The 16,304-nt window shown below is 38.9% G+C and overlaps 1 protein-coding gene across 1 annotated transcript in view; it reads right to left on the minus strand.

The window, feature by feature from the left end:
• The window catches only part of stk10 (serine/threonine kinase 10), a 35,810-nt gene extending 23,012 nt beyond the window's left edge, over window positions 1-12,798 (minus strand). The window contains exons 1-2 of the mRNA XM_058415618.1: window positions 12,261-12,798; window positions 2,864-3,028 (exon numbers count right to left, since the gene is read on the minus strand). Coding sequence (XP_058271601.1) covers window positions 2,864-3,028; window positions 12,261-12,407 — 312 coding nt within the window. The 5' untranslated portion in view covers window positions 12,408-12,798. The remainder of the gene's footprint in view (window positions 1-2,863; window positions 3,029-12,260) is intronic.
• Window positions 12,799-16,304: the final 3,506 nt, after the last annotated feature.

Here is a 16,304-nt window from a genome sequence, read left to right on the forward strand (position 1 = left end):
AGCAAAACAAAAACTGGTTGGACAGGAAAGAAGAGACTAGACAATTTGGCGAGCAAGTACAGTAGAGAGAATGAGAGAGAGAGAGAGAATGAGAGAGAGAGAGAAAAAGAGAGAGAGAGAGAGAGAGAGTGTACAACACCACAATTCCACACAACACAACTTACAGAAGAAAAACTCATACACTCGCACTGTTTATCTTCATCACTGGGGTACAAAAGGAACAGAAAAGCTTGCCTATCTGCCCTCTTCCACATACGTGAGTGCTCAAACACACGTGACAGCACTCTGGGTGGGTGTGGCTTTCTGAGTGTACTACGTGATCATGGAACCATTGTCAAGATTTGTGATTATTGAGCACTTTTCTGTCATGCCACTCAGGAACCTGTCCTATCTTTACTTTACTGTAAGATGGGAAAAACAAAACCCTCACACACAATAATTAGTAATTAATTACAGTAATTAGTATTTAATTACAGTCTTTAATTAGTCTACACAATAAAAACTAAACACACTTCTGCACAAAGTTCCCACATAAAGCTGAAATTCTGTCTGTAAAGTTCCACTGTAAGGACAGAACATGACTTAAGTGTTTACTCTTCTATTTGTAATCTTTAAAACAATGTTTTGTTGCTAAATATTTTGAATAAGAAAAGGGATGCAAAAGTGCACAGACAAAGCAGCAGCTACACCAATGGAAATGGACACGGCCATTAATTTCATCAAATAAACATGTGAATTCTTTTTACTCAGCTGATTGTGTGTGTGTGTGTGTGTGTGTGCATTCGTTTTTGGCTGAGTGCTTCATCCACACCCAAACACACATGCTTTTTTTTTTTTGTTTAAGGGCTTGGTTTGTGTGTGTGTGTGTGTGTGTGGTCACAATAATAATAACACAATCAGACTATTAACCTTGAAAGAACATAAAACTAAAACAAAGACTACTGAAAATACATTTTATCTGACTGAAGTAAAATCTAGAATATTCTGAACAGCTACAAAAATAAAATCAAACACAGTTATGAAGAACAGTAAACTTTACACTTTCAGAAAATGAAACATTTCTGCTGAACGTAACGCAAATAAAAATAACATTCTTTTTTTCCCTAATTAGCTCGCAGTTGAATCCTGGGTCTTGCAATTTAGAAATGATGATGCACGGACAATATGTCCGAACACAGAGAGCCGGACATCACAGCCAGAAAAATTTACCTCTTTCATCTCCTCAGGAATTCCTGCAAGGCTTTAACATGGTTCGCTCTTTACACACTGCAAGGAAAAGGACAGGAACAGCAGCCGAGCTGAGACTCACTGTGTTCATGACCGTTAAAATTTCATACACTAAAGAAGAGAATGAACCCACAAGGGGAAAAATATTTCGGAAATAAATTTTTTAAAAAAATATTGCTGTACTGTACTTGATACATTTATTTATATACTATATTGCCAAAAATATTGGAACACCCCTTCACATCATTGAGTTCAGGTGTTGTTTTTCAGGGGTTGGGCTCCGCCCCTTAGTTCAAGTGAAAGGAACTCTTAATGCTTCAGCTTCATACCAAGACATTTTGGACAATTTCATGCTCTTTGTGGGAACAGTTTGGGGATGACCCCTTCCTGTTCCAACATGACTGCACATGACATGACATGGATGAGTGAGTTTGGTGTGGAGGAACTTGACTGGCCTGCACAGAGTCCTGACCTCAACCCCATAGAACACATTTGGGATGAATTAGAGTGGAGACTGTGAGCCAGACCTTCTCGTCCAACATCAGTGCCTGACCTCACAAATGTGCTTCTAGAGGAACGGTCAAAAATTCCCATAAACACACTCCTAAACCTTGTGGAAAGCCTTCCCAGAAGAGTTGAAGCTGTTATAGCTGCAAAGGGCAGGACAACTCCATATTACATTCATGTGCATGTAAAAGCAGACGTCCCAAAACTTTTGGCAATATAGTGTATATGAAAACACTAATAAATATATATTACAACAGAAAAGTATTTATCATTTAAATAAATCAATTATTAAACTACGACCTTACGTTATTATAACATTAAACGTTACAATAAAACTTCATTTAATAAATAAGTACATAAAAGATTACTATATATTAAAAATAAAGAAAGAAAAAAGATTACTATATATTAAAAATAAAGAAAGAAAAAAGATTACTATATATTAAAAATAAAGAAAGAAAGAAAAAAATTACTATATATGAAAAATAAATAAATAAATAAATAAATAAGATTACTATATATTAAAAAGTGTTTATGAGTGATGGCTTTCCTCTCAGCACTTCAGAACGATCAGAGATACTGAGGCTATAAAAACACACAGCTGCTTATACAGGCACAAGGCACAAATCACCCCCCTACACACACACACACACACACACACACACAATGAACACACTCTGTAATGTTATATTTCGGTCCAAAATGAGATTTTAAGGCTGATATTTTAGGTTTCATTGCAAATCAGAGTGATTTCTGTAAATAAAAATAAATAAATAAATAAAAAATAAATTGAATCTTTGGTCAAGCTCAATGAAAACTTTCAGTGGATATCAGAGAAAAAACACTGAAAGCTGCTTTTAAAAGCTTAGTAGTTTATTTAGTTATTAGTATTTATCCTATTGTTAATGTAAAGAATATAAAGTAAATATGTTTATTACACGTTTATGGGAGGAGTCTCCAGTGTCTGTGCTGGCTGTAACAGTGGTCAGGGAATCTCTGAAGCAGGTAAAGACTGATTTTGCGTATTTTTTTTTTTTTTTTTTTTAGAGCCAACTCAAAGTTTGGAGTAGCGGTGTACTCCGATGTTTAACTGTGGAGCTCTTACATAAAACAGTCAGGCTAATCTCACCCAGAGCTTTTGATCATAGTAGAAGGCGTCCAGTAGTTTGACGATGTAGTGATGGTTGCACGTAGCCAAGATGTCGATCTCCACGATGTAATCCTCCAGCTCCTCTTCACTCTTCGTCTCAATCACTTTGGCAGCAGCCAGGACACCAGTGTCTTTGTTTTGGGCCTGAAAATTACAAATAATAACAATCACCACCACCGCAATTCCAAACAAAAATCAGCACATTTCCACATCATTGCTCATGTTTCAGGAAGGCATGCGCAATTAATTGTATTGACGTTGTATTAACCCTGAAGCTAAAGATACGTATCTCAGCTCCAGTTTAGCGCACCGTGACACAAACGGACAGGATGCGTCAAGACGTGATGATGAAGTCATCGTGACAACAATGACAAGGCATTGAGATATCATCAACGTCCATTAATGACCTGTAATGATCACCTGTACGGTCGAGGTGGAGACTGTAACTAGTGAATAAATTGTTTTGTTTTTTTTGGCTAGCAACCTTATTAGAGTGTCATTATATAAACAGAACAAGAGATGGAACAATTTTGCCCAATACTTTTCCAGTATTGATAATAAAACCTTAAGCGTTAGATAATACTGATAACGATCTGATATCATGTTGTAAACTGCTATGCTTTAAAAATGTCCTCTTTTAAAGAACCCTTTACAATATTTTACACAAAAATCATATATTGTAATTAAAAACAAAAAAAGGGTTCATTCTTTTAAAATATGTAAACATTTCCAATCCTAAAAACAATTATTTTCCAAAATCCTTTTTACTTTTTTCACAAGATCCGATATCTAATACATTTCCTCTGGTATCCGATCCACAAGTTTGTTTGATGTTCTAACACCGACCCGATACTGACCCTGGGGTAGCTGATCTACATGTTTATTATGAGCTGCTCGTGTTCTGCTCCAGCTCGACGAGTATCTTCTGCGAGTGCTGGAATAAATCTGTCACGCTGACACTTTTATGGTTCTGGCGCTTCAGGTTGATCCACTTCTCAAATCTAAACCAGAACCATACAATCTTCTGGACAAGTTTTAGCATACTGAGAGAAACTTAAACTCATTTAAACTCAGGATTTAAGATTGCTTCACTAATCTGTTTGTGCTGAAGTGGCAAAAACAGTAAAGAGAACCTCCGATGCATGCCTACTTCATTTCACACCACGCCCGTGTCACTGTGAGCTCCACATGACCTGAAGATCACTAGGAAAATCAGTGAAACAAACATATGATCAAACTCAGCAGATCCTCAACAAGGTCAGTTTCCGTCAAACTGTTTAGCATAGAGATGCAACAATAACAATCTTGGTTCAGAAGATGAAACTAATGTGAGCAAAATTTAACAGTGCATACTCCTTTTCCTCTGTCAATCACCACCGCAATCATCTGTCAGCTCAGGTATGCAGAATCCCGCCCCCACCCGGAGTGCGTCAAGTCACCCTTGCTGCAGCAGTACGAAAGTTATAAAAGTTAGCCTCAATAAATTGGCGCATTTTCTTTCTCAAGATCACTGCTTTTAAAGAAGAGACACATAAGCTTCATCACCAGGTGTCCCTCATATCACCATAGCAAAAAAAAAAAGTATGAAACATTCCTAGGGAAGATAAGGGATGATATTTTGTCAACAACAACAATTGCATCATGCTCCGGACATTAAAGACAGATCAGGAACACAGGTTGTTGTCTAAGTGTCTCCTTTACAAAGTCCTGACTTTAATACACTGTGTGGCTTCACCTTACGCTGATTCTCAGACACCCGAGATTTCCTCATTGTGCTCCAGATGATGATGATGATGATGATGATAGTCACAACTATTCCTCCGATGTTTCTTTTCCTTTCTCGGCTAATTTTTGTTATTGTGACAAAACAACCTTGATATCTGTCCTGTAAATCTGTCCTTTAAACCTCTTTCTTACCCATTCTGAGACACAAGGAAGAGGTGAAGTATAGGTAGCAAGCGTTTAAAAAAAAAAAAAAGATAATGAGATCAGCTTGATGTCTATCTAAAAGTGTGCTGACTTGCAGGCGTCTAAAACAGAAGTCGTTGAAGGCAAGGCACTTCAACTTGTTGCCAGGTTAAGGACATTAAATGTCCACTTAGAGTGGAGATGTAGGACTAACTTATTTTTAATTGAAATAATTACTGATTAATAATTAGAGACACTCTGGCTGGATGTGTTATGTCTAACGAATGTCTTGGTGTATTGTGTTATGATTTTATTTTGTCATATTGCCCCAGATGTTGCCGGAACAAACTTGTTGCTCGAAATTAAATCTTAAGATGAAGGACTAGAAAGGAGAACATGGGAATTCACTTCCTGAACGTCTCGGTGATCTCTCCTCTGTTCTTGAAAACACACACAAGCGGTGTTTAACGTATTCATTCTCATCCATGTAAAAGATCACGACACTAAGTGTGAATGCTACACCCTCCAGTTCCTCACTGAAGCTGGAGAAAGTTGGAGGAAGTGAGGGTTGTGAAAGTCGCCCCCCTCATGAAGCTCGTTTCCGTTTGCACTGAGCAGGGAGAGGTCCTGTAACCTTCTCACACAACGACTCTGAGCTGCTTTAGTTTCAATATTACAGAAGATTGCTTCACAATTGTTTAACAGGAAGAGAAACTCTTATTAAAAAAAAAAAAAAAGTTATAACAGTGTGTATTCAGATTGCAGACACACAACATGCTGCATGTGCATGTAAGAATGTGTGTACACACACCCCACTCAACTTATGTGGGTGACTTAACAGCTAAAATCATTTTTACTGAATAACAATATCTTATTGTTATTCAGTACTCATATAATGACCATTCAGCACTAATTATTAAGTTAGAAGTGATTAGTTATTAAATGTACAAGGTAATGTATTGTTTAAAAACAAGGTTTCAGCAGGTTTTGGTTAGTGGCTTGAAGCTGTAGATGAGTGTCAGACTAAACATTGGCTCCAAAGGGAAAACATCTGCACAAACACACAATCCTATCCCTGTGTTTAAGAAAAAGAAAATAAAAAGAGAACAGGAAGTACTCTTAGATCGAACTTGAGAGACAGATAACACACACACCAGAGGAACAAGGTCAAGCTTAAGTTTAGTAAAGCAGAGTAATTTAACATTAATAGATTCACCGCTGGTTAAAACTAAATCAGAGTATAATTAAAAAGAGCAGAATTTTTTATATGTTCAAATCAACCAACAGATATAGTATGCTAAGTGTCTCTGTAACACTGACATGACTCAAAACATCACGGTTAAGTGGCTAACTTGTTGCTAACCTCGAACCTTGAGACGCCTGAGGGGGTTTCCACAACCTGTAGCGTGAATGCAGAGAGGCAACAATGGCATAAGGCTAAGTTCTTGCTGTATGATTTACGAAGTAAAGGCTTCTAATCGAGGTTCATGAAGGCAGGAATCATGCTGCTACGCTGTATTCCCAAAAGTTTTGGTACGCCCACCTTTACATGCACACGTACTGTAATCATGAATGTAATATGGAGTTGTCCCGCCCTTTGCAGCTATAACAGCTTCAACTCTTCTGGGAAGGCTTTCCACAAGGTTTAGGAGAGTGTTTATGGGAATTTTTGACCGTTCCTCTAGAAGCCCATTTGTGAGGTCAGGCACTGATGTTGGATGAGAAGGTCTGTCTCACAGTCTCCACTCTAATTCATCCCAAAGGTGTTCTATGGGGTTGAGGTCAGGACTCTGTGCAGGACAGTCAAGTTCCTCCACACCAAACTCACTCATCCATGTCTTTATGGACCTTGCTTTGGTCACTGGTGTACAGTCATGTTGGAACAGGAAGGGGTCATCCCCAAACTGTTCCCACAAAGAGCATGAAATTGTCCAAGATGTCTTGGTATGAAGCTGAAGCATTAAGAGTTCCTTTCACTGGAACTAAGGGTTGGAGCCCAACCCCTGAATTAAATGATTTGGAGTGGTGTTCCAATACTTCAGGAATTATAGCGTATAACCTATGATGAGGCTACAACATTCTTAGTATTATAGTTAGCTTTGGTTATAAGAAATTCTTATTTATAATGTATTTATATTTTTGTTTCCTCTCTGTAGTAGTAAATCTGGACAACTAACTGTAGTCACAGACGAACGAGCGTGGAACGGTCTCTTCCTTTTCGGCTATAACTACTCGACTGTAGTTTATCTGCTTCCCCCGAGAGCTGACAAACTTCCTGCATGGTACACAATTTGCAACCACAACACGCTAATGTCATTACGCTGACTACACACTGATCAACACCCCAGATAACAGCAGGCTAGGAGTTCTGCATCTTCTTGAGTAGCTGAACAGCAAACACACACACACCGTGTGAAGAGTTAGCAACTGTTTTGAACAGTAACATGATGACTGGGGAAGTTTATAAACATTGGTGAGTCAGAACAATATTAGCCATTTAAGGAGGTGATGTAACTGTAGAATGGAGAGTGTGTAAAAGTGTGTTTTTAACATAAAGACACAAATAGAGAAAAGCTGAAAACAGAACCAGAGCACTCTAGTAAAACATTTCTTAAGACAACCCTGAGACATGAAAGGAGTTTTGTGACCCTGAGATAAAACATGGAAAATCAATGCGAGTAAATTTTAAAAGACAGAAAAATGTAATGAAAAGGAAGAGAAAGCACTGTGCAAAAGTTTACTTTATAAACTAAGCAGTCTAAACTTTACAGTAATCCCAGTGAAAGGTTCATGAAATGACCGCGTGTTCTGGTTGCTGTTGGGACACGCACAGACGTGATATAAGGTTATTTCACATCTGTCATAGAAACTGGTTTCTTTTCTCCATCTCGCTAAAACTGACAGAGTCGTCACACTTTCGATTTCCAAAACAACTCCAATGAGCTGAACTGAATTTAGTACATCAATGTAGATAATCACTTTTTAAATGATATGACTAAAGATAAATAATAAACAGAAAAATAAAACGTTAGATACACACCTTCATCACTAAACGTAGATCATCATCAGCTTCATCAAGATGTTCAATATATTTCAGAATGTTGTGTGTTTTTAGTTTCATATTCATCACCAAAAATATGGTTATACTGCTAGAGTTGGATTAGTTTTATTTTCAGTTTTATTATGTCAAATGAACAACCGACATTACAACCAAACTTTTCTTGAAGAACCCTTCAAGTTCTTAGAGAAGGATAAAGAAGGAGATGGTTATGGTCGAGTGCCACAGTTTCAGCTCTCACACCCGCTGTGGAAATTTCTTATCATGATCCACCAACACAGCTGAGGAGCAGCGATTAACCCTGTTCCTTCTGTCACCAACGTGTGATTTCACCCTCTATAGCCGACTGTCCTGTCCTTTAAACACGTTACTGTCCTGTCCTTTAAACACGTTACTTTTTATTTTCTTCCCCTATAACTGCTTTCAAAGTATTCTGTAGCCTCCAATAAAGGAAATGACAAACACAAAGCCACATGTGTGAATATTAAATAAAAGAGAAAGTTCAGTGCAAATACTCCATAAAGACTTGGAGTTTGTTACGTCTTGAGCGCTTGTACAAACCAGTGTTACAGGTTCTGGATTTCTGCAGATGATCCAGCTGCTCGGTGTTTGATCTGTTTGTTTAAAAGAGACCAGCATGAGACACGTGACTAACACCGGACTCGTCAACCCCAGCTCCTGATTACACAAACATTGCAGTAGTTTGTAATGAGTTTTAACACAAAGCCTGAATTTCTATTCTGAAGTCTCACACTGCTGCTGGGTGTCAAAATCTTTAAGAATTCATGAATGTGTTCGTTTTTACTGCATACTAACCAATCAGACAGGTTTACCAGTGAACAGAAGACAGTTTCTGTGAACTAACTCAGACATTCCTAATATATACTGATCAGCCATAATATTATGACCACCTGCCTAATATTGTGTCAGTCCCCGTTGTTCTGCCAAAACAGCCCTGCCAGGTCAAGGCATGGACTCCACTAGATCCCTGAAGGTGTGCTGTAGGATCTGGCACCAAGATGTTAGCAGTAGATTGTTTAAGCCCTGTAAGTTGTGAGGTGGGGTCTCCATGGATGGGACTTGTTTGTCCAGAACATCCCACAGATGCTTGATTGGATTGAGATCTGGGGAATTTGGGAACGCCTCAAACTGGTTGCTGTGCTCATCAAACCATTCCTGAACCATTTCTGCTTTGTGGCACAGTGCATTATCCTGCTGACAAGTAGGTGGTACGTGTCACAGTAACATCCACATGGCTGGCAGGACCCAAGGTTTTCCAGTGGAACACTGACCAAAGCATGACACTGCCTCTGCCGGCTCGCCTTCTTCCCATAGTGCATCATCCTGGTACCATGTGTTCCCCAGGTAAGAGACGCACACGCCCCCGGCCATCCACGTGATGTAAAAGAAAACATGATTCATCAGACCAGGCCACCTTCTTCCATTGCTCTGTGGTCCAGTTCTGATGCTCACATGCCCATTGTTGGCGCTTTCGGTGGAGCACAGGGGTCAGCACGGGCAACCTGACTGGTCTGCCGCTATTCGGCCCCATACGCAACAAACTGTCCTGCACTGTGTATTCTGACCCCTTTCTATCAGAACCAGCATTAACTTCTTCAGCAGTTTGATCAACAGTAGCTCGTCTGTTGGATCGGATCACACGGGCCAGCCTTCTCTCCCCACGTGCATCAATGAGGCTTGACCGCCCATGACCCTGTCACCGGTTCACCACTGTTCCTTCCTTGGACCACTTTTGATAGATACTGACCACTGCAGACCGGGAACACCCCACAAGAGCTGCAGTTTTGGAGATGCTCTGATCCAGTGGTCTAGCAATCACAATTTGGCCCTTTTGGTCAAACTCGCTCAAATCCTTACACTTGTCCATTTTTCCTGCTTCTAACATCAACTTTGAGGACAAAATGTTCACTTGCTATCTAATATATCCCACCCACTAACAGGTGCCATGATGAGGAGATACTCAGTCTTATTCACTTCACCTGGCACTGGTCAGAATGTTAACAAACCTAGGTAAAATCTATATCACTAGTCATAGCTAGTGATATCTCGGTCACCTAAGTTTTTTTTGGGCAGCACTTCAGCTTTCAGTGCCACAGAAACATCCTCCATATTGCAATATTAAAAATTGAGCACAAATAACACCGCTGTAATTATTTACACATTCGGAACACAGATAAAAATAACTATGTCTGGGAGAAATTATGGAATTAACCTTTTCTGAGAAATCAACAATTGTTATCTTACTTAGATCCCTTTTTAAACATAAAAAATAAAACACTAAGTGAAAATGTATGAAACTGGGGACTAGTTCCTTCTTATTCAGTCAGTTTAACAGTTTTGCTAGCAGTTTGTTAGTTAATGATACATCATGATACATATTTCAGCTTGTAAAAATAAATAAATATGGAGCAAACAGCTACTCCATTAATGGGTTCCTTCACTCTAAAGTTCCAGTCTCTGAAGCCACAGTCACTGGGAGGGTTAATGGTATGTAAAGGTAATTTAGTGAAGGCAGTCACACCAGGTTGTGTGATTATCATTCCAACACACCCACACAATCACTGTCTCCCTCCCAAAAGATGAATCAGGAATCTCGGCACAGGGCAGGAAGCTCATGGAGATTCTGATCCTAGTTCATGAAATCTCAGCCAAAGTTTCCAGGAATTTGTGAAGCAGTAATTACTGTCAGGTCTAAACATGTTCTAAACACAGCAATCTCACAAAATCTGCACTTCATCTAATTCCTCATGATAATCCGACATCAGCGGAGGGAATAAACTTTAGTTACTTGCAAGATTTGTTCTTTACTCCGGTGAACCAAACCTCCATGACACTGTTCTCTTTTTCTGCAAGTCAGATTAAAAACCTTAAAAGTGCTGCATGAACAGGGGCAGTAGTAGCTCAGTGGTGAAGGTGTTGGACTACTGATCACAAGGTTGTCAGTTTGAATCCCAGGTCCATCAAGCTGCCACTGCTGGACCCCTGAGCCAAAGCTCTTCACCCTCAACTGATCAGTTGTATAAAATGAGATAAAATAGTGACTCTGGACACGGCAGCTGCCAAAATGCAATAAATGTAAATAGAAGGCTTGGGTTAAACAAAATGGAGGTTCTTTACTGATGTTCAATAAATGATTATGGTATATGTGCAACAGATTCAGAAAAAATAAGGTTTTTATGTGACTCACACTCATTTACATAAGTGTGTTAGGATTCACTATTCAGCTAGTTAAGTTTGGTAAATTAGCTAGATACGTTTAAGCTAGTTAAATAAAACAAGTGTTATAAATTAGCTCAGGAGTTATGTTTAGTTTTCTTGCCATGTTTGCCTAAGGTTTGATTGCTTCATGAACTTCCATGTCATCCAGGTTCGGGCCATGATGAACTCATAGCCAGTTAAAAAGGGTTTCACTCTGGAACAGCGGAGAACGCCAGAGCAAGCCCGAGAACACCTGAGTAGAGGATTCTCTAGATGCTTAGATGACGTTAAGAGAAAAACCACTTCCACCGAAGCACAGAGATCATTCTTTCAGATTTCATATAGTCTATAAAGTGAGAATTCCCACGACGATCCCAATCACATCGTGTGGAACTGTGACACTGACTAGCAAACAGCTAGCAAGACAGGTATATCTCAAACAGTTCTGTAGCACTAGCCCTGTCCAGATAAACGCTGAGATACATCACACTGTAGGGAGGGACGTGCGTCCAGTCTGCTGTTGCATTTAATGACTCAGATGTTATAACCAACTGCTCTGGGGATATATTACATGGGTTTATCAGAACTGACTGCTATTAATGGGAGAGGCAGCTGTTTTCTGACCCCCACCCATATGACCATGTAAAAAAAAAAAACCCATAAAAGTTCTGCCCTAAACCCTTTCTATTTTTTCATTCTGTGGCACTGATTACCTCGACACATCTTACCTCCCCTTAACCTCACATTAATATCAGTGTATATTGTGTTTAAACATTTCAGAGCCATGCTCTGTTCGGGTGTAGATCATTTCAGGGTGGTGTGATGAGTATTTTCCCATTATTGTGTTTTCAAGCAATGTTTTGACTGTTCCTGGTTGCTTTTGAAAGCTTTAAATGATAAAATATAGCAAACACTAACCTCACATGACATTTTCTGAATGCCTGGTGCGTTCATACCGGAAATATCGCGAGATCTACGGTTAACGTATCGTGAAATCAGGTACCGCGATATAATATTTCTGTCCAAACCGCTCACCTCAGACGCATTGCGATCATGTGTGTGTGTGTGACAGGCTTCCTGACAGCACTAATGCAGTTGGACTGGTTTGAATGGTGTGTGTGTGTGTGTGTGAAACTCTTTCCTCATCGGTTAACCCAAATACCTGAGATTATTTTTTAACCCAAAACTCACCTTATAAACTTTGCCGAAAGCTCCATCGCCCAGTTCTCCCACTATCTCCCACACATCAGCCGGGTTCACGTTCCGATGGACATGCTCGTACTGCTTCACTTTCTTCTTATCGCTCGGAAAACGAAAGATTTTGCCGAACAACGACATGCTGAATAAAAAAATAATAAATAAATAAATCCAACAATGTACGCGTTTAAAGACAAGAGCTAACTAGTTCACCAGCGGATGTTTGTGCGCGTGCGTCGTGAGGTAGATTTTTTTTTCTCCCCCTCACAGAAATACAAAAATCACAAAACTCGCTTTATCCGAAATTCCACTATGTGACAGCAAACTTCATCGTCGCCGAAAAGGTTTTTAAACAAGTTAAAAACAATAAATAAAAGGTGCTGTCGGAAAATAAACAAAAAGAACTCGAGAGAAATTAAACACAACACTATTCGAGAGAGAAATGAGCTAAAATGCTAAAGGACTCATCTCGCGGCGCGTGCCACACTCAGAGAAGCTCTCGCGCCCACCTGTAGAGTCTGAAGCTCACACTGTCCACAACTCCGCCACACGCCCCGCCCATTCTCTTCAAACCACGCCCCCTAATTTATATAAAGCGCTTAACGTTAGCATGGGATTTGTAGTTTTATTTCATTAGATATTTTTTTATTTCGTTACATACATCACTTCTATATTTATTGGATCAAAGTGGACATGTATTATATGTGAATTGGTTTAATATTTAGATCAGACAATTAACTTTTATAAGACGCAATAACAATGAACAATATGTTCACTTAAACTGAGAAATGATGCTAAGAACTTAAATCATATTTTTAGTCATTAAATATAAAGTACAAAATAGTAGTTAGTAATACCTCCATCATCATCTCCTTATTAATAAAAGACTCAAAATATTACAGAACAGAGGAATGTACTCGACATCATGAACCTCTGAGTCAACGAACGTATAATTACAAACACTTTATACTAAAATAATTCAGGATAATTTCCAACACATTAATCATTTAAACATTTTATGATTAGTGAGGATTAAGAAAACTTTTACATTTTATTCAAATCAGGAATAAAGAAAACGATGGAGAAATAAAACGATAACCAAAGAAACGTTTAATGAAACATCTTGCACAATGTCGCCACCTTGTGGTCATCAGGTATATGTACGAGGAAAAAAACAACAGTAGTCTGAAAAAATTTGGTAAATAAAACAGAAAAACGTTTATAAATAGCAGCAGAAAAAATTACGTCACACTAAATAAATTAAATATACAATAATAATTACTACTGAATTCATTGATATTGATTTCATGAAAGGATTGATTGATTGATTGATTGATTGAAAGCCACGTGCGACTTCAAGTCATGTCCAACATTTAAAAAGCGAATCATTGATGTATGAAAGGGTTAATATTTTGGCGTATATTTTGCCCACATCATAGAGTTCCTCAGGATATGATTTCACAATCACTAAACTTGTGTGTTTTTGTAACATGTTTTTGAGCTTTTACACATTCCTCACGTTCACACGTCATGACGTCACCGCATTCCCCCGTGTGTTGCACGTCTCATTCTGTGATATGAATTTAATTTAGTTTATCTCTGCACGGCTCCCAGCGGCTCCATTTACCAACAAAGTCCTGAAGAATCACCTCCGAGATCCAAAACTAACAGATGATGCATTCTCTCAGATGATATTCATGACTACACAAACACGACTAAAAGCGAGTGGAATTCATTTACAAATGAAGGAAAAGTGTGTGTGTGTGTGTGTGTGTGTTGAATAAATCTACATTTTAATGACACCATGTTTTGTTCCTAATGTGCACGTGTGAACTATTGAACGATAGATAAGATCACGTGACAGTGAGATCACCTGATCTATTTGTGGAAAAAATAACATGTTCCAGTTTCTTCAACCCTCCATCTCCTCCTTTATCCTCCTCCTGACTGCTGGTCTCCTCCACTTCCCACACGTCATGATCACGCTTCCATTCCTCTCTCATCCTCACATTTTTTCTTTCCATTTTTTCTTTCCATAGAAGCGATCCTTCAGATGATCTTTTCCAGTAATCTTACCACAGATCTCATCCCTTCCACCATGCTCCAGATCATCTCACAAGACCTCGTCCTCCTTCATTTCTTCCATTTTTTTTCATTAATCCTAAAGAAAATCATGAAGAAATCCACTCAGTCATCAGCAGCTACCAGGCAGTGTTACTTTCCTCTTCATGTTCATAAAAAATGAAAACACTGAACCACTGAACCACCATCATGTGAGACGAATCACAGCGTGAGTTTATGTGCACTAGATGGCGCTGAAGACTCACAGGTTCTTTGGACTGAACTTCAAATATGTCGGACAGAATGATCTAAAAACTCTAAATCAGAGTTCACTCTGTTCAAGCAGACCATCATCCTCAGAAAATATTCCAACAAACAAGGACACTGGGATGCAAAGTACACAAAGTACACAAAGTACACAGAAGCTGAAACTGAAAAGAATAGAAACTCACACTGGGTTGTGTGAGTGCTGGACGAAAAGGTCAAGTCTTTGTTAAAAAGAGACATTTCAACAAAAAGCAAACATGAGCAGAAAGCTCCCCAAGCTCAGGTGCGAACCAGAGAACCATGAGGTACAGTAGAGTAGTCACCTCCCAGCTCCAAGGTTCCTGGTTTGCTCCTGTGTTTGGGCTACTGGGTTGATGTTTGTTCTCTTGGTGTCCATGTGGGTTTCCTCAGGTCAGTATTTGGATTAGTGACTGTAAACTGTCCAGTAGGTGTGATTAAGTGTGTGTGTGTGTGTGTGATGATGATGGTCTTCCTCTCTCACCCCTGGTATTCTGGGGTCAGAACACCCCCCCCCCCACACACACACACACACATGCATTAAACATTAAATAAATTCTCTATAGACTGTGAGAGTAAAAACAAAGCAGTCAGGAGTAATTTGGAGAAAAGTAAGCTGTTTGCAAACGCAGGTGATGTTGGAAAAGAGCTGTGTGAGCAACACACATCTAATCTGATTGAGTAAGCCACAGTTGCCAAGTCTCTAATGGCCATTTGGCTGGAAGATGAGGACTAGCTGGCTTGTTCTGCGTCTGAATGATGGCCTCGCTCGCGTAAGATGGATGAATTCTGCAGGGGATTTGTTTTAGCGCTGTCGGGCGCAAGCTAATTTCCCACCAGGCAGTTTCCATGACCTTCAATCCATGCAATTTAGAAATGTACACTTACAGTAGAAGTGTGTGTTTAGTGTTTAGTAAATGATGGGATCTCTCAGTGTGATTCACGCCGCAGTGAGCAGACAGACGAGTGCACTTCACTTTATTTTATTTGTACAGTTTAATACACTGATAAAATCTAGCCCAAAGTGAATACGCATCTAAAATGCTTATAGTTTTAGGGAATTATGAACATTATGACATGCTATCAGTTGTGTGTAAAGGTTTGTGTAACCATAGGACAAAACAGAACAATAACAATAAAATCCACATGATCTGTAGGTTATTAGGTTCTTTATTACCTTGTACTTTAAATACATTTTGTATATATAGAATATTTCATTTCATTTATGTTTTATATTTTGTTTATATTTTTAAATACATTTTTGTATTTTGAATACATTTGTATACATAGATTATTACATTTATTTTTTCATTCATATTTATTTTTCTTGTTATCTGAAACATTCTCTGGCAAAAGAATTTCCTTATCTTATCCTATTAGGTTCTACAGATGTTCCTTATAATCACAAGTAAGAAAAATGGTCAATATTATACATGAGATACACTATATTGCCAAAAGTATTGGGACACCCCTCCAAATCATTGAGTTCGGGTGTTGTTTTTCAGGGGTTGGGCTCGGCCCCTTAGTTCCAGTGAAAGGAACTCTTAATGCTTCAGCTTCATACCAAGACATCTTGGACAATTTCATGCTCTTTGTGGGAACAGTTTGGGGATGACCCCTTCCTGTTCCAACATGACTGCACACCAGTGACCAAAGCAAGGTCCATAAAGACATGGATGAGTGAGTTTGGTG

This window comes from Hemibagrus wyckioides, linkage group LG18, assembly GCF_019097595.1.
Source record: "Hemibagrus wyckioides isolate EC202008001 linkage group LG18, SWU_Hwy_1.0, whole genome shotgun sequence".
In the NCBI taxonomy this organism is placed as follows: Eukaryota; Metazoa; Chordata; class Actinopteri; order Siluriformes; family Bagridae; genus Hemibagrus; species Hemibagrus wyckioides.